At 44.1% G+C, this 23,371-nt stretch overlaps 1 protein-coding gene across 1 annotated transcript in view; it reads right to left on the bottom strand.

Moving 5' to 3' along the window:
* Positions 1-23,371, bottom strand: part of LOC130282293 (guanylate cyclase 2G-like) — a gene marked incomplete at its 5' end in the record, with an annotated part of 60,785 nt that overhangs the window by 19,061 nt on the left and 18,353 nt on the right. Inside the window, 7 exon segments of the mRNA XM_056530372.1 lie at positions 4,808-4,982; positions 6,108-6,300; positions 13,973-14,113; positions 15,930-16,107; positions 16,235-16,390; positions 18,286-18,454; positions 18,768-18,839. Of these exon segments, the coding sequence (XP_056386347.1) occupies positions 4,808-4,982; positions 6,108-6,300; positions 13,973-14,113; positions 15,930-16,107; positions 16,235-16,390; positions 18,286-18,454; positions 18,768-18,839 (1,084 nt within the window).

The following is a 23,371-nucleotide window of genomic DNA, read 5'->3' as shown; positions in this document are numbered from 1 at the left end:
ATGCAGACGGGTTATTGAGTTAGAAATGGGGAGGTGCCTGATCTTAGATGTCCTCATGAAGGGGCAAGAGCTCCGGCTCATTAACATCTACGCCCCACAAACCAAGTGGGACCGTAAAGATCTCTTTATGAGGATTAAGCCCTTTCTTTTTACAAGCTGACAGGTGATCTTTGGAGGGGATTTCAATACTGTCACGAGATCCCAAGATAGGAGAGGCTCCAATGATCGGTTGGCTTATGATAGCATAGCTCTCAATAGTATAGTTAGGGAAGCTCGCCTAGAGGATGCCCACATCCGGAGCCCCTCAGGCCACCTATCATCGAGGTAGCTGCAGGTCTAGGATAGACAGGTTCTATTTGAAGGAGGAAGCTGTCTCTTCCGCAGTGTCGGTGGTTGAGGTGGAGTTCTCCGATCACTGTATGATTTTGTTTTCCCTGAATGTTTCAGAGACCCCTCGGATGGGTAAAGGTTATTGGAAGCTGAATTCGTCCCTCCTGGAGGAAGCGGAGGTAAGACAGTCCTTTGAGGATTTTCTTCAGAGTCAGGTACCTTTACTGGGCCTATGTAGTAGTAAGTCAGAGTGGTGGGAGATGTTCAAGAAGCAGGTTGCGGGGTTCTTCCGCCAGCTCTCGAGCCTCAAGTCCCTGAACAGGTATCGCCTGTATCAGGGACTGAGGAGGAAACTCGAGCTTCTCATCTCGACTGGAGGTAGCCGAGAGGATATCTCCAGAGTGAAATCCTTGCTGATGAGGTGTCAGTACGATAGGCACGCATCTTTGGTTTTTGAGAGGGATTTCGTGAAGTACCGTTTGCCCGACCCTTACAGAAACTGTAAGATGTCAGTGAGTAGTAAAGTCATTTCAGGACTGATTGATAGTACAGGATCTCTGAATCGGTCCAGATCCTTCTACTCGCATCTCTTGGGAAGGAAGGATCTAGATCGAGACGGGATGTCGGCTTTCCTGGCTGAAACCATTCCTGAGCCAGGGGTAGACCCCTCTCTTGATGTTTTGGCAGAAAAAATCAGGGAAGAGGAAGTGAGACTGGCGATTGAGGGGCTTGCCCCCAAGAAGTCACCAGGTCCGGATGGCTTAACATCCGAGTGGTACAGGACCTTTAAGGAGTCTTTAGCTCCCCTCTTGACTGAGGTATTCAATGAGTGTCTCTCCTTGGGCACTCTGCCGAAGTCAATGAGGAGGTCAGCCCTGATTGTTCTGTCAAAGGGTAAAGATCCCAGCCGTATTGAGAATTGGAGGCCCATAGCTCTTCTCAATACGGACAGGAAGCTTCTGGCCAAGATACTGTTTAATCGGCTGGTGAAGTTTGCACCAAGGCTCCTTTCGGGGGCCCAGCACTGCTCTGTTCCGGGCCGAAGCACCTTAAGTGCTGTTCTCGGTGTCCGGGAGGCAGTGGAGCGGAGTAGTGCAGGTCTCTGGAAGGGGTACTTGCTGTCCCTGGATCAGGCAAAAGCATTTGATGGGGTGAACCACGAGTACCTCTGGTCCGTCCTTCTGAGATATGGCTTACCGTGTGCTTTTATTAATTGGCTTAAGACCTTATATGCAGGGGCAGAGAGTTTCCCGCTGGTGAACGGGTGGTCTGGCCGCTCTTTTGAGGTGGGGTCCGGAGTCTGTCAGGGTTATCCTTTGAGCCCGCTTTTATACGTGTTCGCAATTGATCCCTTCATCCGGAGGGTAGATTGTGGGCCGTTGGCGGGAGTCAGGGTGAGTCTGGCGGAGCTGGATGTTGCCCAGAGAGTGGTGGTGTACGCTGATGATGTCACCATTTTCGTGTCCTTGAGAGAGGAGGTCGATGTGGTGATGTCGGAGGTGGAACGCTACTCGGAGGCATCCGGGTCTAAGATCAACCAGGATAAGTGTGAAAGTCTCTGGCTGGGAGGGGGAGATCTCACGTTTGATCTCCCGAACACCCTTCCAGGGCCCCAAGAGTCAGCAAAACTTCTGGGCAATACATTCGGCCAGGATGATTATCCCACCAAAAACTGGGATGGTAAGCTCCAGGATGCCACTCAGAGGGTGAACCAGTGGAAGGGTTGGTCTATGACCCTCAGGGAAAGGGTACACCTGATCAAATCGTACCTGCTCCCCTTGTTTATCTATCTGGGCAGCGTATGTATCTTGCCAGAGGCTTACTACACTAGGATCTACAGCCTGTTTTTCCAACTGTTATGGGGGAACAGGATGAACCTAGTCAAGAGAGAGGTTACGTACCGCACAAGGAGACTAGGGGGTTTATCTATGGTAAACCCTGTGGTGTTCTTAACAAACACCTTCTTGAAAGCCAACATCTCAAACCTCTGGTCAGAGAGGGCTCCTCCGTGGGTACTCTTCTGCAGGGAATGGTTTCGGCCTTTCTTCCAGGAATGGGAGACAGGCGGCAAGTGAAGGACCTTCGTACGCCCCATGGATATCTTCCGGCTTACGCTACCCCGACTCTGAAGGCGATACGTCGGTGGGGTCTGGGAGTGTGGGAGATCAGGACCCAGTCAAGGCAGTTCCTTGACAAACAGGTTCTGTTGACCCACTTCCAGAAGCCTCTGGCGCTCAGGGACTGCCCAGGTCGGGATCTGAGGGTGGGGTTGTATCTTTTAAACATGAAAAGGATCCCCCAGAAGTTTTGGGACTTGGCCTGGCGCTGCTTTCAGGGGAAGCTATATGTGAGGGACAATTTGAAGTGTAGGAGATCTGATGACCGGGGGTGTCCCCGAGAAGAGGGCGGGGACATGCTGGAAAGCATGGACCATTTCCTGCTTCATTGTCCCTTTTAATATAGGGGTTTACAACCGGGTGGGCGCTTCCATCGGCTGGAGTCAACTTGCCGGCCTTACCTATCCGGAGTGGGCTTATGGGGCATTCAGGACCCTGGGTGGCCGTGATCGAGGCACTTTATTCTTAGTCAGCTTAGTGGTTAGATACTACACGTGGAATGCACGGTGTTTAGTATCTACACAGCGGAAAGTCCTCTCCGAGGTGGAGGTCTGTAGGAACATCACTGGTGACCTCGGGAAGATCAGGTCTTTGGAGTATGGCAGTCTTGGTACCAGTAGGGCTTCTCTCCTATGGAGAGGGTTTTCTTTTGATGTGCCCTAGGTACTAGACCTTTTGGGTAGAGTACCCTTGATTTGGTTAGGGACAGTGATGTAGGGACAGGGTTAGGGTGATAGTAGGGTCAGTTTATTTTTAGGGATAATGGTAGGGAGAGAGGTAGGGTGCAGTTAGGGAAAGAATATAAATTTTGTATGTATCAGGATTGCCATCCTTCTTCCTGGTGGTGGGCTAATGCATGTGCACCATAGCTTTTTGTTTTGTTTTCAGATGTTAAGGTTATGAAGGGCTTACAGGCACCGAACTTGGGCCTAAAGTGGGTTGTATTGTTTGTTTATGTATATTGTAATGCTGATAATGATGATAAAGTTGGTTGGGAGGAGTTCTAGGTTGGGAGGGTGTATTTGTGGGTGGTGGTGGTTGTTTCTTTTGGTGGACCTGGCATGGGTCAGTTATGGACTGGACATTGAGGACTATGAACTGTATGGACTCTGAACCATGTACAGGAGGTCGGGTGGTGTGGGTGACGGGACAGTTTAGTGTAGGTTGTTTTATTGTATTTGTAGGTGTGTTTTCTGTATATTTAGGTGTATATAGTGTATATAGTCTATATGTATAATATGTTATAATTTTTTTTTATCTTATATTATGGCAGTCGAACCAGTTGTTATTTTTGTAGTAATTTTTCTTTGGTATTTTTGTATCCCGTAGTGGATTTCGTTTTTCTTTGGTCTAGTTCTTCTTTTCCCCAAGTTTGGGTGTTTTTGAGTTATAGATTAAATTTTCTTTCTTAACAATTAGGAAAAAAAAAATAATAAAGTATGTGTATATATACATATATATATTAAATTAATGGGGTGTAGTGGGAGTCCTTGTTGTGTGTGTTTTCCCAAGTTTGGGTGTTTTTGAGTTACAGCTAAATTGTGCTATTTTTATGTTTCTTTTTTGGTACTGCAAGTTGAGTATGTATGTGAGTGTTGTTAGATATTTGGTTATGTAAGGTGCGTCTCTAGTATTTTCTAGGGAAAACTGGGCTGGCCGGTTAGGCAGGATTTATGTTCTTTTATTTGAAATGTAAAGTTTGGGTTTATGTTATTTTATGTTGTTGTTTTCAGTTATGGCAAAGTTGTGCTGGTTTTGTGTTTGTTATGATTTACATTTTTCTAATAAAAAAGATTTACAGGATATAACTCAGGATCAGTACAGGATAAGTAATGTAATGTATGTACACAGAGACCTCACCAGCAGAATAGTGAGTACAGCTCTGGAGTATAATACAGGATATAATTCAGGATCAGTACAGGATAAGTAATGTAATGTATGTACACAGTGACCTCACCAGCAGAATAGTGAGTACAGCTCTGGGGTATAATACAGCATATAACTCAGGATCAGTACAGGATAAGTAATGTAATGTATGTACACAGTGACCTCACCAGCAGAATAGTGAGTACAGCTCTGGGGTATAATACAGCATATAACTCAGGATCAGTACAGGATAAGTAATGTATGTACACAGTGACCTCACCAGCAGAATAGTGAGTACAGCTCTGGGGTATAATACAGGATATAACTCAGGATCAGTACAGGATAAGTAATGTATGTACACAGTGACCTCACCAGCAGAATAGTGAGTACAGCTCTGGGGTATAATACAGCATATAACTCAGGATCAGTACAGGATAAGTAATGTATGTACACAGTGACCCCATGCAGAGATGATGCAGATAACCTTTACATACCAGTGTTCAGGCCAATCCGCAGCTTCAGCTTCTCTTCTGGCTTATGTTGGATTCTGAAGCTCAGCATGGCGCTTAAGAAGTGCAGGGACATGGTGGCGATTTCTTCTACATGCCTAAGCCCATTGCGGATGGGGAGACCACTGGCGACCATGTAAGCATCTCCAATGGTTTCCACCTGCAAACATTACATTGACTGTATCATCGTCTCCAACCCGTGACTGACTAGGAAACTACAACTCCTAACATGCTCTGACTAACCTCCCTCTGCATTAGTGCACTACTGGAGTTGTGGTTAATATATGAGCATCGCTGAGGTGATTATTTGGTCGGAGTAGATGATGGGGTTAATACAGCGGTCTCAAACTGTGGCCCTCCAGATGTTGCAAAACTTCAACTCCCAGCATGCCCGGACAGCCAACGGCTGTCCGGGCATGCTGGGAGTTGAAGTTTTGCAACATCTGGAGGGCCACAGTTTGAGACCACTGCACAAAGGGATAAGATGAGCAGGAAGCCTTGATTTACCATTCAGGGACAATGTGGATCCTCTGGAGAAGGCAGACAGGCTTTTCACTGTCCAAGCATGCTGGGAGTTGAAGTTTTGCTACATCTGGAGGGCCACAGTTTGAGACCACTGCACAAAGGGATAAGATGAGAGGGAAGCATTGATTTACCATTCAGGGACAATGTGGATCCTCTGGAGAAGGCAGACAGGCTTTTCACTGTCTAAGCATGTTGGGAGTTGAAGTTTTGCAACATCTGGAGGGCCACACTTTGAGACCACTGGGTTAATTGATGTGGACTTAATTTATCCGTGGAAGTAGAGCAATGTATGGCCCCCAAGTATAATGTTATATGGAGTATATCCACAGGGAGATCGATCTAAAACACATCGGGGGAGATTTATCAAAACCCGTCTGGAGGAAAAGTTGCCAAGTTGCCCATAGCAACCAATCAGCTCGCTTCTTTCATTTTTAACAAGGCCTCTTCAAAATGGAAAAAGCGATCTGATTGGTTCTATGGGCATCTGGGCAACTTTTCCTCTAGACGGGTTTTGATAAATCTCCCCCCATCGTCCACACAAATCTTTTTCCTGTCCTCATAGTTTGTTACATTGTATCAGTCTTGTATCTATTCCAGTGTTTTGCAGGAGCAGTGATGCCGGATTATTAGACCGTTACTGTAGTAATGTACTGGAGGATGTTGCATATGTACAATATAAAGTAATATACACATAATATACATTATAAAAACCGACATAATACATAAAGATACACTGACCCGGCCCCTCCCCCCATCCTACCTTATACACATCGTACGTCTTGATAATCTCATCAAACAAGCTGTACAGGTCATTGAGTAAACCCACAACCTGGAGGGGCGAGCTGGAGGAGCAGAGGGTGGTGAACCCCACAATGTCCGAGAAGAAGATGGTCACCGAGCTGAAGTTTTCCGGCTCCACCGATTTACCGGCCATGAGCTGCTCTGCAACCAAACTACAGAAAGAAAAAACATCCCATGTAAACCAGAAGAAAGCCCAACCCATCATTACTGAGGAACAAAGGATGAAAGGGGGGGCTATGTCAGTCTAATAAAAAGGGGGGCTATGTCAGTCTAATCCAAAAGGGGGGGCTATGTCAGTCTAATCCAAAAGGGGGGGCTATGTCAGTCTAATAAAAAGGGGGGCTATGTCAGTCTAATCCAAAAGGGGGGGCTATGTCAGTCTAATCTAAAAGGGGGGGGGGGCTATGTCAGTCTAATCCAAAAGGGGGGGCAATGTCAGTCTAATCCAAAAGGGGGGGCTATGTCAGTCTAATCCAAAAGGGGGGGCTATGTCAGTCTAATCCAAAAGGGGGGGCTATGTCAGTCTAATCCAAAAGGGGGGGCTATGTCAGTCTAATCAAAAAGGGGGGGCTATGTCAGTCTAATTAAAAAGGGGGGGACTATGTCAGTCTAATAAAAAGGGGGGCTAGGTCAGTCTAATCTAAAAGGGGGGCTATGTCAGTAATAAAAAGGGGGGGCTATGTCAGTCTAATAAAAAGGGGGGGCTATGTCAGTCTAATAAAAAGGGGGGGGGTGGCTATGTCAGTCTAATAAAAAAGGGGGGGGTGGCTATGTCAGTCTAATAAAAAGGGGGGGCTATGTCAGTCTAATAAAAAGGGGGGGCTATGTCAGTCTAACCTAAAAGGGGGGGCTATGTCAGTCTATTTCAAAGGGGGGGGCTATGTCAGTCTAATCTAAAAGGGGGGGCTATGCCAGTCTAATCTAAAAGGGGGGCTATGTCAGTCTAATCTAAAAAGGGGGGCTATGTCAGTTTAGACAAAAAGGGGGGCTATGTCAGTCTAATATAAAAGGGGGGGCTATGTCAGTCTAATAAAAAAGGGGGGCTATGTCAGTTTAATAAAAAAGGGGGGCTATGTCAGTCTAATAAAAAAGGGGGGGCTATGTCAGTCTAATCTAAAAAGGGGGACTACGTCAGTCTAATAAAAAAAGGGGGGGCTATGTCAGTCTAATAAAAAAGGGGGGGCTATGTCAGTCTAATAAAAAGGGGGGGCTATGTCAGCGTAATAAAAAAAAGAGGGGCTATGTCAGTCTAATCTAAAAGGGGGGGCTATGTCAGTCTAATCTAAAAGGGGGGCTATGTCAGTCTAATCTAAAAGGGGGGCTATGTCAGTCTAATCTAAAAGGGGGGCTATGTCAGTCTAATCTAAAAGGGGGGCTATGTCAATCTAATTTAAAAAGGGGGCTATGTCAGTCTAGTCAAAAAGGGGGGGCTATGTCAGTCTAATCTAAAAGGGGGGGCTATGTCAGTCTAATAAAAAGGGGGGGCTATGTCAGTCTAATAAAAAGGGGGGGCTATGTCAGCGAAATAAAAAAAAGGGGGGCTATGTCAGTCTAATCTAAAAAGGGGGGGCTATGTCAGTCTAATAAAAAAAGGGGGGGCTATGTCAGTCTAATAAAAAAAGGGGGGGCTACGTCAGTCTAATAAAAAAAGGGGGGGCTATGTCAGTCTAATAAAAAGGGGGGGCTATGTCAGCGTAATAAAAAAAAGAGGGGCTATGTCAGTCTAATCTAAAAGGGGGGGCTATGTCAGTCTAATCTAAAAGGGGGGCTATGTCAGTCTAATCTAAAGGGGGGGCTATGTCTGTCTAATCTAAAAGGGGGGGCTATGTCAGTCTAATCTAAAGGGGGGGCTATGTCTGTCTAATCTAAAAGGGGGGCTATGTCAGTCTAGTAAAAAAGGGGGGCTATATCAGTCTAATCAAAAAGGGGGGCTATGTCAGTCTAATCTAAAAGGGGGGGCTATATCAGTCTAATCTAAAAGGGGGACTATTTCAGTGTAATCAAAAAGGGGGGACTATGTCAGTCTAATCTAAAAGGGGGGCTATATCAGTCTAATCAAAAAGGGGGGGCTATGTCAGTCTAATCAAAAAGGGGGGGGGGCTATATCAGTCTAATCAAAAAGGAGGGCTATGTCAGTCTAATCTAAAAGGGGGGCTATGTCAGTCTAGACAAAAAGGGGGGCTATATCAGTCTAATCAAAAAGGGGGCTATGTCAGTAATAAAAAAAAGGAGGGGCAATCATCTGTGTTATGCATACAGACAATACATTGCACTACAGTATTAGTAGTAGAAGTTGAGGAGAAGTAGTTATGAGTGATCAGGAGAGTGTAAGTCAAAATACATTATAAAAATTAATAATAAAATATAAAAATAAAAAATATATTTTAAATATATTTTAAAATAAAAAAAATATAAAACTATAATATAAAAATAAAATACAAAAATAAAATAGATCACCTTCTCTTTCCTCCAAAAATTACACATCTTCCCTTTTTATTATTAACTAGCTGAGTACCTGGCGTTGCCCGGTTTTTCCTTTCTCATCCTTGTTGGGGAGGAAAATCAACAAAGGAGGAAGCTTTTGACTTCATATCCCGTCCTCATATATTGTTGTCACATGCCAACCCCATATCCCGACCCCATATCCTGACCTCCTATCCCGTCCTCCTATCCCGTCCTCCTATCTCGTCCTCCTATCTCGACCTCCTATCTTGACCTCCTATCCCGACCTCCTATCCCGACCTCCTATCCCGTCCTCCTATCTCGACCTCCTATCCCGACCTCCTATCTCGACCTCCTATCCCGACCTCCTATCCCGACCTCCTATCCCGTCCTCCTGGTGTGGAGGAGGAGGTGTGATGGTGTGGAGTAGGAGATGTGATGGTGTGGGGGAGGAGGTGTAGTGGTGTGGAGGAGGAGGTATGCTGGTGTGGAGGAGGAGGTGTAATGGTGTGGAGGAGGAGGTGTGCTGGTGTGGAGGAGGAGGTGTGATGGTGTGGAGGAGGAGGTGTGCTGGTGTGGAGGAGGAGGTGTGATGGTGTGGGGGAGGAGGTGTGATGGTGTGGGGGAGGAGGTGTGATGGTGTGGGGGGGAGGTGTGATGGTGTGGAGGAGGAGGTGTGATGGTGTGGAGGAGGTGTGATGGTGTGGGGGGGGGGGAAGGAGGTGTGATGGTGTGGAGGAGGAGGTGTGATGGTGTGGAGGAGGTGTGATGGTGTGGGGGGGAGGTGTGCTGGTGTGGAGGAGGAGGTGTGCTGGTGTGGGGGAGGAGGTGTGATGGTGTGGGGGAGGAGGTGTGATGGTGTGGGGGAGGAGGTGTGCTGTTGTGGAGGAGGAGGTGTGCTGGTGTGGAGGAGGAGGTGTGCTGGTGTGGGGGAGGAGGTGTGATGGTGTGGAGGAGGAGGTGTGATGGTGTGGGGGAGGAGGTGTGCTGGTGTGGAGGAGGAGGTGTGCTGGTGTGGAGGAGGAGGTGTGATGGTGTGGAGGAGGAGGTGTGATGGTGTGGGTGAGGAGGTGTGATGGTGTGGGGGAGGAGGTGTGATGGTGTGGGGGAGGAGGTGTGATGGTGTGGAGGAGGAGGTGTGATGGTGTGGAGGAGGAGGTGTGATGGTGTGGAGGAGGAGGTGTGATGGTGTGGAGGAGGAGGTGTGATGGTGTGGGGGAGGAGGTGTGATGGTGTGGAGGAGGAGGTGTGATGGTGTGGGGGAGGAGGTGTGATGGTGTGGGGGAGGAGGTGTGATGGTGTGGGGGAGGAGGTGTGATGGTGTGGGGGAGGAGGTGTGATGGTGTGGAGGAGGAGGTGTGATGGTGTGGAGGAGGAGGTGTGATGGTGTGGAGGAGGAGGTGTGATGGTGTGGGGGAGGAGGTGTGATGGTGTGGAGGAGGAGGTGTGATGGTGTGGGGGAGGAGGTGTGATGGTGTGGAGGAGGAGGTGTGATGGTGTGGGGGAGGAGGTGTGATGGTGTGGAGGAGGAGGTGTGATGGTGTGGGGGAGGAGGTGTGATGGTGTGGAGGAGGAGGTGTGATGGTGTGGGGGAGGAGGTGTGATGGTGTGGAGGAGGAGGTGTGATGGTGTGGGGGAGGAGGTGTGATGGTGTGGGGGAGGAGGTGTGATGGTGTGGAGGAGGAGGTGTGATGGTGTGGAGGAGGAGGTGTGCTGGTGTGGAGGAGGAGGTGTGATGGTTTGGAGGAAGAGATGTGCTGGTGTGGGGGAGGAGGTGTGATGGTGTGGAGGAGGAGGTGTGATGGTGTGGGGGAGGAGGTGTGCTGGTGTGGGGGAGGAGGTGTGATGGTGTGGAGGAGGAGGTGTGATGGTGTGGGGGAGGAGGTGTGATGGTGTGGAGGAGGAGGTGTGATGGTGTGGGGGAGGAGGTGTGCTGGTGTGGGGGAGGAGGTGTGATGGTGTGGGGGGGGGGGGGGCTTTGCTGGTGACACTGTTGGGGATTTATTCTGAAGGCATACTGAACCAGCATGGCTACCACAGCATCTTGCAGCGGCTGCTATTCCATCCGGTTTGCGTTTAGTTGGACCATCATTTATTTGCCAACAGGACAATGACCCCAAACACCTCCGGGCTGTGTAAGGACTATGTGACCAAGAAGGAGAGTGATGGGTGCTGCACCAGATGACCTGGCCTCCACAGTCACCGGACCTGAACCCAATCCAGATGGTTTGGGATGAGCTGGACCGCAGAGTGAAGGCAAAAAGGGCAACAAGTGCTAAGCATCATGGGAACTCCTTCAAGACTGTTGGAAGACCATTTCAGGTGACTACCTCCTGAAGCTCATCAAGAGAATCCAAGAGTGTGCAAAGCAGGAATCAAAGCAAAAGGAAGAACCTGGAATATGACAGATTTTCACACTTTTTTGTTATGAATATAATTCCACATGTGATAATTCATAGTTTTGATGCCTTCAGTGCGAATCTACAATATTCATAGTCATGAAAATAAAGAAAACTCTGAATGAGAAGGTTCCAAACTTTTGTTCTGTACTGTATAAGTAACATGTGACCAAGTTTGATGTTAATATCTTTAGCGGTTTGGATGTGATGCTGGAACATTCACACACACGTCGAGATTTTTATATATAGAAGTAAAAATAATAAATTCCACCTATCTGGTATCATCCGCTATATGGCGTTATCTCATTATTAATCAGATTTCATGACAATAAACTAAATTGCCAGAATTACTGTAAATTTAGAATGCAAATAAAAAAATAAAATTATAGGTATATATGTGTATTTTTTTTATTTATTTATATTTTTTCCATGACCCCACAATAGTGCAGTTAAAAAGTGTAACATAAACATGTCCTCATATGTCTATGGAAAAATCAAAAAGTTATAAAAAAAAAAAAATGAAGAAAACTGCTCGGTCATATCCAAAGAATAGGGGATAACATGTCTGATTACGGGGGTCCGGCCACAGTGAACTCCAGCGATCTCGGGGCCGGCGCTTTACGGTTACAGAAGTGATCATGAGGTCACATCTCGCTCACAGCGTTCATGTCTACGGGAGGGGGCATGACAGCAAGAACACAACCATCATGGCTCCTCCCATAGACAAGAATGGAGGAGGCATGGCGGCTGTGTTCATCAGTCATTCAGCACTGAGATCATGGGGGTCCCCAGCAGCCAGACCCCCACGATCAGACATGTTGTCCCCATCCTTTGAAAAACATGACCATATAGTGTACCTTATGTACTATGCCCCACCCCCTACCCTTTTTATAGTAAATATTTATTCACTTTTCCCTCAAGTACATAAATTGGGTTCCCCTTGTAATGAAAAATGCGCCAAAATGCGCTAAAGTTGTTGCTGTTTGTTGGAAGGGAAAAATCACAGACAAAAAAGACGCCAAAAACAGGTTGAAAATTTTTATAAATGACTCAGATTGTGAAAAATAAATTTGAAAAACGCACCAACATTTCATAAAATAAGCAGACAATGAAGGATTTGTCGGAAACACAAATCTATCTATCTCATATCTATCTATCTATCTCATATCTATCTATCTCATATCCATCTATCTATCTCATATCTATCTATCTCATATCTATCTATCTATCTCATATCTATCTATCTATCTATCTCATATCTATCTATCTATCTCATATCTATCTCATATCTATCTATCTATCTCATATCTATCTATCTCATATCCATCTATCTATCTCATATCTATCTATCTCATATCTATCTATCTATCTCATATCTATCTATCTATCTATCTCATATCTATCTATCTATCTCATATCTATCTCATATCTATCTATCTATCTATCTCATATCTATCTATCTATCTAGACAAAGAATAAGTCAGCCAGCACTTTAGTTGATACCAAACTATTATATGGACCTGGCCTACAGGTGCACGCTACTAGGCTAGATATACAGCAACAGAAGAATACAGCAGCACACTGCCAGCACAAGGATATAGGTGAAACATGAACATGCAGATAAAACATGGAGACTATACAGCTATGGTGTAATAGATGCAAATGTGAAACTATGAGATAGTGAGGCACTTAGCTCGCAAATTTGTCTCCGCCGGCGGTCAAATAGCTTGGACCGTCCCACCGCGATAAGGTGGCCTCCTTGGGTCGGACCCTACACTGTGAATATGCCTCTGTGGCAACTGTTCTCACAGAGGCATATTCACAGCGCAGGGTCCGTCCCAATGAGGCCACCTTATCGCGGTGGGACGGTCCAAGCTATTTGACCGCCGGCGGAGACAAATTTGCGAGCTAAGTGCCTCACTATTTCATAGTTTCACATTTGCATCTATTACACCATAGCTGTATAGCTCTCCATGTTTTATCTGCATATTCATGTTTCATAAATATCCTTGTGCTGGCAGTGTGCTGCTGCATTCTTCTGTTGCTGTATATCTATCTATCTATCTATCTATCTCATATCTATCTATCTCATATCTATCATCTATCTATCTCATATCTATCTATCTCATATCTATCTATCTATCTATCATATCTATCTAATATCTATCTATCTATCTCATATCTATCTATCTATCTATCTATCTCATATCTATCTATATATCTCATATCTATCTATCATATCTATATCTCTATCTCATATCTATCTATCATATCTATATATCTATCTCATATCTATCTATCATATCTATATATCTATCTCATATCTATCTATCTCATATCTATCTATCTATCATATCTATATCTCTATCTCATATCTATCTAGCATATCTATATATCTATCTCATATCTATCTATCTCATATCTATCTATCATATCTATATATCTATCTCATATCTATCTATCATATCTATATATCTATCTCATATCTATCTCATATCTATCTATCTATCTATCTATCTATCTCATATCTATCTATCTATCTATCATATCTATATCTCTATCTCATATCTATCTATCATATCTATATATCTATCTCATATCTATCTATCTCATGTCTATCTATCATATCTATATATCTCATATCTATCTATCATATCTATATATCTATCTCATATCTATCATATCTATATATCTATCTCATAGCTATCTATCATATCTATATATCTATCTCATAGCTATCTATCATATCTATATATCTATCTATCTCATATCTATCTATCATATCTATATATCTATCTCATATCTATCTATTCAAACACAGCTAAACTTTGGCGCACATTCGGAGCACACCAATAATAAATAGAGTGAAAATCTGGGAACCCATTATAATACTGCCATCTAGTGGTCAGTAGCTTGAATAGCTGCTGATCTATTTCCTTCTTTCTTTTTAACAATTAAGTTAACCCTTGAATGTCCAGCTGACCTTGGTAACATGGTGGACAGCAGCTTCTCGGTCTTCTTCTTCTCGGCCATCAGCTGCACCGTCCTCTCCTCCACCACCTCCTCCAAGTGATTGGCGTATTTCTCCAGCTTATTGACCATGTTGTCCAAGATGCTGACATGGCTGGACACATCGAAATCACAAACACAATTAAGAATATTATAATAATATTAAATCGCTTACTTTTTCTATTTTATCATGGTTTCAATTGCGGTCACACCCGGAGCTGCGCTCACAATTCTGCACTCTTTAGGCAATGGGTTTCTATGGGACATCACATTCACATCAGCTGTAACTCGCTAGGGAGGGCATGATGGGAGTTGTAGTTTTGCAACAGTTTTAGAGCCGCTGGGTGGAAAACACTACAGTACAGCATGCTCTACATAGCAACAATGCAAGACATTGGCTCTATTAGGCTATATTCACACTGCGGAGATTGCGTGATTCCGGAAAAATTCAGTTTAACAAAACTAAATTGCGAAATTCCACTGGAGTTCTGCCAAAATTGCTGCGGTATTCTGTGTTTTCTAAACACAGAATTCTGCTGAGATTCTATCTATCTATGTCCTATCTCTCTCATATCTATCTATCTCATATATATCTCATATCTATCTATGTATCTCATATCTATCTATCTATCTCATATCTATCTATGTATCTCATATCTATCTATCTCATATCTATCTATCTCGTATCTATCTATCTCATATCTATCTATCTATCTCATATATATCTCATATCTATCTATGTATCTCATATCTATCTATCTCATATTTATCTATCTCATATCTATCTATCTATCTCATATATATCTCATATCTATCTATCTATCTATCTCATATATATATCATATCTATCTATCTCATATCTATCTATCTATCTCATATTTATCTATCTCATATCTATCTATCTATCTCATATATCTCATATCTATCTATGTATCTCATATCATCTATCTATCTATCTATCTATCTCATATCTATCTGTCTATCTATCTATCTCATATCAATCTATCTCATATCTATCTATCTATCTCATATCTATCTATCTATCTCATATCTATCTATCTCATATCTATCTATCTCATATCTATCTATCTATCTATCTCATATCTATCTATCTATCTCATATCTATCTATCTATTAATCTATCTATCTATCTCATATCTATCTATCTATCTATCTAATCTATCTCATATCAATCTATCTATATCATATCTATCTATCTATCTATCTCATATCTATCTATTATCTATCTATCTATCTATCTATCTCATATCTATCTATCTCATATCTATCTATCTATCTATCTCTCTCATATCTATCTATCTCATATCTATCTATCTATCTATCTATCTATCTATCTCATATCAATCTATCTATCTCATATCTATCTATCTCATATCTATCTATATCATATCTATCTATCTCATATCTATCTATCTCATATCTATCTATCTCATATCTATCTCTCTCTCATATTTATCTCTCTCATATCTATCTATCTCATATCTATCTATCTCTCTCATATCTATCTCTCTCATATCTATCTCTCTCATATCTATCTATCTATCTCATATCTATCTATCTCATATCTCTCTCTCTCATATCTATCTATCTCATACCTATCTATCTCTCTCATATCTATCTATCTCATACCTATCTATCTCATATCTATCTCATATCTAAATATCTAAACACAGCTAAACTTTGGCGCAGGTTCGGAGCACACCAATAATAAATGAAAATGTGAAAACCCATTATAATACTGCCATCTAGTGGTCAGCTAAGTTTAAAATTCTTAGATTTTTGCGGAATGTGGAGTTTCTGCAGTAGGATCCCATTGAACCTAATGTGCAGTAAATTCCGGCAGAATACAGCAAGGGAAATTGCGCCATAGCAAGTAAACATAGCCTTAGATTGTAAGCTCCTGTGCTCACCCCTCAGGGCTGGCTCCTCTCAGGCTTCTCCTTATAGAGGCGAAGGACGGGCGGCGATCTGGGTTTTCGTCCCAGCACATTTTCAGCATGATGATGATCCGCTCGTTACATTTGTCCACAGAGAGGGTCGGTCTCAGAGGGACGACGGCATCGGGGTTTTTTATTCTGCCGATAATTTCTGCAATCGTCGGAAAATATTCGTCATTATTTCCAATTTGATTGAAATAAAATGTTATAGTTTCCTACAATTGATCACGTGGATGGCCAATATTTCCTTTAGGTCCCACCAGTGAGAAGTATTTTACCGTGTGGCTGCATGTATAACTCCTGGTAGGGTCCGTCCTCATGGTTGTGTATCAGCTCCCTCATAATGATGGCGAAACTGTACACGTCTCCCTTCTGGGTGCCCCGGAACAGGAACCGTTCCATCCGCAGGAGCTCAGGAGCCGTCCAGTAAAGTTCTATTTGGGACATATACATCATTACATATATATGGAGAGTGTCACATGGTGGGGTCACTGTGTACTGATCCTGTACTTATCCTGAGTTATATCCTGTATTATACTCCAGAGCTGTACTCACTATTCTGCTGGTGGAGTCACTGTGTACATACATTACATTACTTATCCTGTACTGATCCTGAGTTATATCCTGTATTATACTCCATAGCTGTACTCACTATTCTGCTGGTGAGGTCACTGTGTGCATACATTACATTACTTATCCTATACTGATCCTGAGTTATATCCTGTATTATACTCCAGAGCTGTACTCACTATTCTGCTGGTGGGGTCACTGTGTACATACATTACATTACTTATCCTGTACTGATCCTGATTTATATCCTGTATTATACTTCAGAGCTGTACTCACTATTCTGCTGGTGGGGTCACTGTGTACATACATTACATTACTTATCCTGTACTGATACTGAGTTATATCCTGTATTATACTCCAGAGCTGTACTCACTATTCTGCTGGTGAGGTCACTGTGTACATACATTATATTACTTATCCTGTACTGATCCTGAGTTATATCCTGTATTATACTCCAGAGCTGTACTCACTATTCTGCTGGTGAGATCACTGTGTACATACATTACATTACTTATCCTGTACTGATCCTGAGTTATATCATGTATTATTCTCCAGAGCTGTACTCACTATTCTGCTGGTGAGGTCACTGTGTAGATACATTACATTACTTATCCTGTACTGATCCTGAGTTATATCCTGTATTATACTCCGGAGCTGTACTCACTATTCTGCTGGTGAGGTCACTGTGTATATACATTACATTACTTATCCTGTACTGATCCTGAGTTATATCCTGTATTATACTCCAGAGCTGTACTCACTATTCTGCTGGTGAGGTCACTGTGTACATACATTACATTACTTATCCTGTACTGATCCTGAGTTATATCCTGTATTATACTCCAGAACTGTACTCACTATTCTGCTGGTGAGGTTACTGTGTACTAGTGTAGAGCGGCATAGGCCATATTCGAATTTGCGAATATTCGTGAATATATGGACGAATATTCGTCATATATTTGCGAATATTCGCATATTCTTAAGATTCTCGTTTTATTTTTGCATATGCGAAAATTCGCATACGTGTAAATTCGCGTATGCGAAAATTAGCATATGCAAAAATTAACATAAGTGAAAATTCACATATGCGAACATTAGCATATGCAAATTTTCGCATATGCGAAAATTCGCACGCTGGTCTCACACAGTAGTATTCGAGCCTTCTTTACACCACACAAGCTGGAAGCAGAAAGGGATAATCACTGTGATGTGTATTGTGTAAAAAAAAAACAAAAAAAAAAAAAAACGAATATTCGTAATTACGAATATATAGTGCTATATTCGCGAATATTCGCGAATTCGCGAATATGCGATATTCACGAATAAAATTCGTATTGCGAATATTCGCGAGCAACACTACTGTGTACATACATTACATTACTTATCCTGTACTGATCCTGAGTTATATCCTGTATTATACTCCAGAGCTGTACTCACTATTCTGCTGGTGGAGTCACTATGTACATACATTACATTACTTATCCTGTACTGATCCTGAGTTATATCCTGTATTATACTCCAGAGCTGTACTCACTATTCTGCTGGTGAGGTCACTGTGTACATACATTACATTACTTATCCTGTACTGATCCTGAGTTATATCCTGTATTATACTCCAGAACTGTACTCACTATTCTGCTGGTGAGGTCACTGTGTACATACATTACATTACTTATCCTGTACTGATCCTGAGTTATATCCTGTATTATAACCCAGAGCTGTACTCACTATTCTGCTGGTGGGGTCACTATGTACTTACCGGAGTAGTTGATATTCTTGGCGGTGATCTCTCTATGGGTGGTTCCATGTTTGAATTCCCATAAAGCGAAGCCGGAGAGTTTCACTTGCATCCGACTATCCACCAGGCAGTTTGTTGGCTTCAGGTTGCCATGAGAGGTCAGGGGGCTGCTGTGCAGAAATTTCATGCCCTGTAATGAGCATAGATCATACCAGCTGTAATGATTTATATATACATGACTGTATGTGTCTCTGGTACACTGCATTGTGGGAGAGCGTATTCTTTATCAGGCTGTAGTATATTGAATATTCACCACATCTCCCACAATGCAGTGCAGCAAAGATCTAAATAAGTCAATCCTTAAAGCTTCTACCTGGACCCTATAGCTCCCCAGCTCTTCTGGGACTACAACTCTCAGCATGCACAGGGAGCCAGAGGTTGCAGGAAGCAGATATATACAGTATATACAGAATAATGTTGGCGTAGTGCCTTATAATACTCACACTGACAATGTCATGAGCAAAGGAAAGCTTGAAGACCCAGTCCAGCTCTATATCACTATTCTGCAGCACGTCCTGTTATATATAAACAAGAGGGGAGAATCTGACCATGTATCTCATCCATTTATATGTTTCTACTATCTACATCAAATCTATCTATCTCATATCTATCTCATATCTACGGTGGGGATCAAAAGTTTGGGCACCCCAGGTAAAAATTTGTATTTATGTGCATAAAGAAGCCAAAGAAAAATGGAAAAATCTCCAAAAGGCATCAAATTACAGATTAGACATTCTTATAATAAAAGTTAGATTTTATTTCCATCATTTACACTTTCAAAATAATAGAAAACAAAAAAATGGCGTCTGCAAAAGTTTGGGCACCCTGCAGAGTTAATATCTTGTACTGCCCCCTTTGGCAAGTATCACAGCTTGTAAACGCTTTTTGTAGCCAGCCAAGAGTCTTTCAATTCATGTTTGAGGTATCTTTGCCCATTCTTCCTTACAAAAGTCTTCCAGTTCTTTGAGATTTCTGGGCTGTCTGTCACGCACTGCTCTTTTAAGGTCTATCCATAGATTTTCAATTATGTTGAGGTCAGGAGATTGTGAAGGCCATGGCAAAACATTCAGTTTATGCCTCTTGATGTAATCCCCTGTGGATTTCGAGGTGTGTTTAGGATCATTATCCATTTGTAGAAGCCATCCTCTCTTTAACTTCAGCTTTTTCACAGATGGCATCAAGTTAGCATCCAAAATTAGCAGAAATTTTATTTAATCCATTTTCCTTCTACTCGTGAGATGTTCCCTGTACCACTGGCTGCAATACAACCCCAAAGCATGATTTCTCCACCCCCATGCTTAACAGTTGGACAGAGGTTCTTTTCATTAAATTCTGTTCCCCTTCTTCTCCAAACGTACCTTTGCTCATTCCGGCCAAAAAGTTTGATTTTAACCTCATCGGTCCACAGAACTTGTTTCCAAAATGCATCAGGCTTGTCTATATGTTCATTTTGCAAAGTTCAAACGGTGCTTTTTGTGGTGAGGACGTAGAAGAGGTTTTCTTCTGATGACTCTTCCATGAAGACCATATTTGTACAAGTATCTCTTTATAGGGGAATAGGGTACCACAACTCCAGTGTCTGCCAGATCTTTCTGGAGGGATTGTGCAGTTAAACGTGGGTTTTGAATAGTTTTTCTCACAATCCTGCGAGTTGTTTGTCACGATTCGGCTGGCTGGAGGTGGATCCTCTGTGCCAGAGAGGAATTGCGTGGACCGTGTCGGTGGACCGGTTCTAAGTTGCTACTGGTATTCACCAGAGCCCGCTGCAAAGCGGGATGGTCTTGCAGCGGCGGTAGCAACCAGGTCGTATCCACCGGCAACGGCTCAACCTCTCTGACTGCTGAGATAAGCGCGGTACAAGGGAGTAGACAAGAGCAAGGTCGGACGTAGCAGAAGTTCAGGGCAGGCAGCAAGGATCGTAATCAGGGGCAATGGCAGGAGGTCTGGAACACAGGCTAGGAACACACAAGGAAACGCTTTCACTGGCACAATGGCAACAAGATCCGGCAAGGGAGTGCAGGGGAAGTGAGGTATAAGTAGGGAAGTGCACAGGTGAAGGTGCTGATTAAAACCTCATGCGCCAATCAGTGGCGCACCGGCCCTTTAAATCGCAAAGACCCGGCGCGCGCGCGCCCTAGGGAGCGGGGCCACGCGCCGGGACAGCACAGACGGGGAACGGGTCTGGTAAGCGAGTCGGGATGCGCATCGCGAGCGGGCGCGTCCCGCATCGCGAATTGCATCCCGGCTAGGAACATTATCGCAGCGCACCCGGTCGGCAGGTCTGACCGGGGCGCTGCGAATAGGAGAACGCTGTGAGCGCTCCGGGGAGGAGCGGGGACCCGGAGTGCTCGGCGTAACAGTACCCCCCCCCTTGGGTCTCCCCCTCTTTTTGGAACCTGAGAATCTGAGGACAAGACTCTTGTCCAGGATGTTGTCCTCAGGTTCCCATGACCTCTCCACTGGGCCGCAATTCTCCCAATCAACCCAAAAAAATTTTTTACCTCTGACCGTCTTGGATGCCAGAATTTCTTTCACCGAAAACACGTCAGAGGACCCGGAAACTGGAGTGGGAGAAACAACTTTGGGAGAGAAACGGTTAAGGATGAGTGGTTTAAGGAGAGAGACATGGAAAGCATTGGGAATACGGAGAGAAGGAGGAAGAAGGAGTTTGTAAGAGACAGGGTTGATTTGGCACTTGATTTTGAAAGGACCAAGATAATGTGGTCCCAGTTTATAACTGGGGACACGAAAGCGGACATATTTGGCGGAGAGCCATACTTTGTCTCCGGGAGAAAAAATGGGGGGAATACTTCTTTTCCTATCGGCATGTTTTTTCATCCGGGATGAAGCCTGTAAGAGAGAATTTTGAGTCTCTTTCCATATGGTGGAGAGGTCTCGAGTCACCTCATCAACAGCGGGCAAACCAGAGGGCATGGGAGTGGGAAGAGGGGGAAGAGGGTGACGGCCATACACCACGAAGAATGGGGATTTAGCGGAAGATTCAGAGACTCTGAAATTGTACGAGAATTCGGCCCATGGTAGAAGATCTGCCCAGTCATCCTGGCGGGAGGAAACAAAATGTCGCAAATAGTCACCCAGAACCTGATTCATTCTTTCTACTTGCCCATTGGATTGGGGATGATAAGAAGATGAGAAGTTTAATTTGATTTTGAGCTGATTACAGAGGGCCCTCCAGAATTTAGACACAAATTGAACGCCTCTATCCGACACGATATGCGTGGGCAAACCGTGAAGGCGAAAAATGTGTATAAAAAATTGTTTCGCCAACTGAGGCGCAGAAGGAAGACCTGGAAGAGGGATAAAATGTGCCATCTTGGAGAATCGATCAAGGACCACCCAAATAACTGTGTTGCCATGGAATAAAGGTAAGTCAGTAATAAAGTCCATACCAATCTGAGACCATGGACGTTCAGGAACAGGCAGAGGATGGAGGAGACCAGCAGGCTTCTGGCGAGGGGTCTTGTCCCGGGCACAGACTGTACAAGCAACATCAGCTTCCAGGGTAGGCCACCAATAAAATCGAGAGATGAGCTGGATGGATTTTTTGATGCCAGCATGGCCTGCGAGGTGTGAGGAGTGTCCCCACTTGAGAATCCTAAGGCGCTGGCGTGAAGAGACGAAGGTCTTCCCTGGAGGAGTTTGTCTGATGGAAGCTGGAGAAGTGGAGATCAGACAGTCCGGAGGAATAATGTGTTGCGGGGAAGCTTCCACTTCAGAGGCATCCGATGAACGAGAGAGGGCATCAGCCCTAATGTTCTTGTCAGCAGGGCGAAAATGAATTTCAAAGTTAAAACGGGCAAAGAACAACGACCACCTAGCCTGGCGAGGGTTCAACCGTTGGGCAGACTGAAGATAAGAGAGATTCTTGTGATCAGTGTATATAATAACTGGATATTTGGATCCCTCCAGCAGGTGCCTCCATTCCTCAAGCGACAATTTTATGGCCAGTAGTTCTCGATCACCAATGGAGTAGTTTTTCTCCGCCGGAGAGAAGGTCCTAGAAAAGAAACCACAAGTAACAGCATGCCCGGAAGAATTTTTTTGTAGGAGTACTGCTCCAGCTCCCACCGAGGAGGCGTCTACCTCCAGCGAGAAGGGCTTAGATGGATCAGGTCTGGAGAGTACGGGAGCAGAAGAAAAGGCAGTCTTGAGATGATTGAATGCGTCTTCCGCTTGAGGAGGCCAGGACTTAGGGTTGGCGTTTTTCTTGGTTAGGGCCACGATAGGAGCCACAATAGTGGAAAAGTGCGGAATAAATTGTCTGTAATAATTGGCGAACCCCAAAAAACGTTGGATAGCACGGAGTCCGGAGGGGCGTGGCCAATCCAATACGGCTGATAGTTTATCTGGGTCCATTTGTAGTCCCTGGCCAGAGACCAAGTATCCTAGGAAGGGAAGAGATTGACATTCAAAGAGACATTTCTCCATTATGGCATATAATTGATTGTCCCGAAGTCTCTGAAGAACCATGCGGACATGCTGGCGGTGTTCTTCTAGGTTAGTGGAAAAAATCAGAATATCGTCTAGGTAAACCACAACACAGCAATATAGAAGATCACGAAAAATTTCATTTACAAAGTCTTGGAAGACGGCAGGGGCGTTGCAAAGCCCAAAGGGCATAACCAGATATTCAAAGTGTCCATCTCTGGTGTTAAATGCGGTCTTCCACTCGTCCCCCTCCCTGATGCGGATGAGATTATATGCACCTCTTAAGTCCAGCTTGGTAAAGATGTGGGCGCCTCGTAGGTGATCAAAGAGTTCCGAGATAAGAGGTAGGGGATAGCGTTTTTTTACAGTGATTTTATTAAGTCCGCGGTAATCAATGCAAGGGCGTAAGGAGCCGTCTTTTTTGGAAACGAAAAAAAATCCAGCTCCGGCAGGGGAGGAAGACTTGCAGATAAACCCCTTTTTTAAACTCTCTTGGATGTACTCCAACATGGCTTGTGTTTCCGGAGCAGACAGAGGATAGATTCTGCCCCGGGGTGGAGTAGTACCAGGGAGGAGGTCAATAGGACAGTCATAAGGC

The sequence above is a fragment of the Hyla sarda genome, chromosome 7 (genome assembly GCF_029499605.1).
Source record: "Hyla sarda isolate aHylSar1 chromosome 7, aHylSar1.hap1, whole genome shotgun sequence".
Lineage (NCBI taxonomy): Eukaryota > Metazoa > Chordata > Amphibia > Anura > Hylidae > Hyla > Hyla sarda.
Note: the sequence above shows the minus strand (reverse complement) of the source record. Positions and strands in the feature narration are given on the sequence as shown.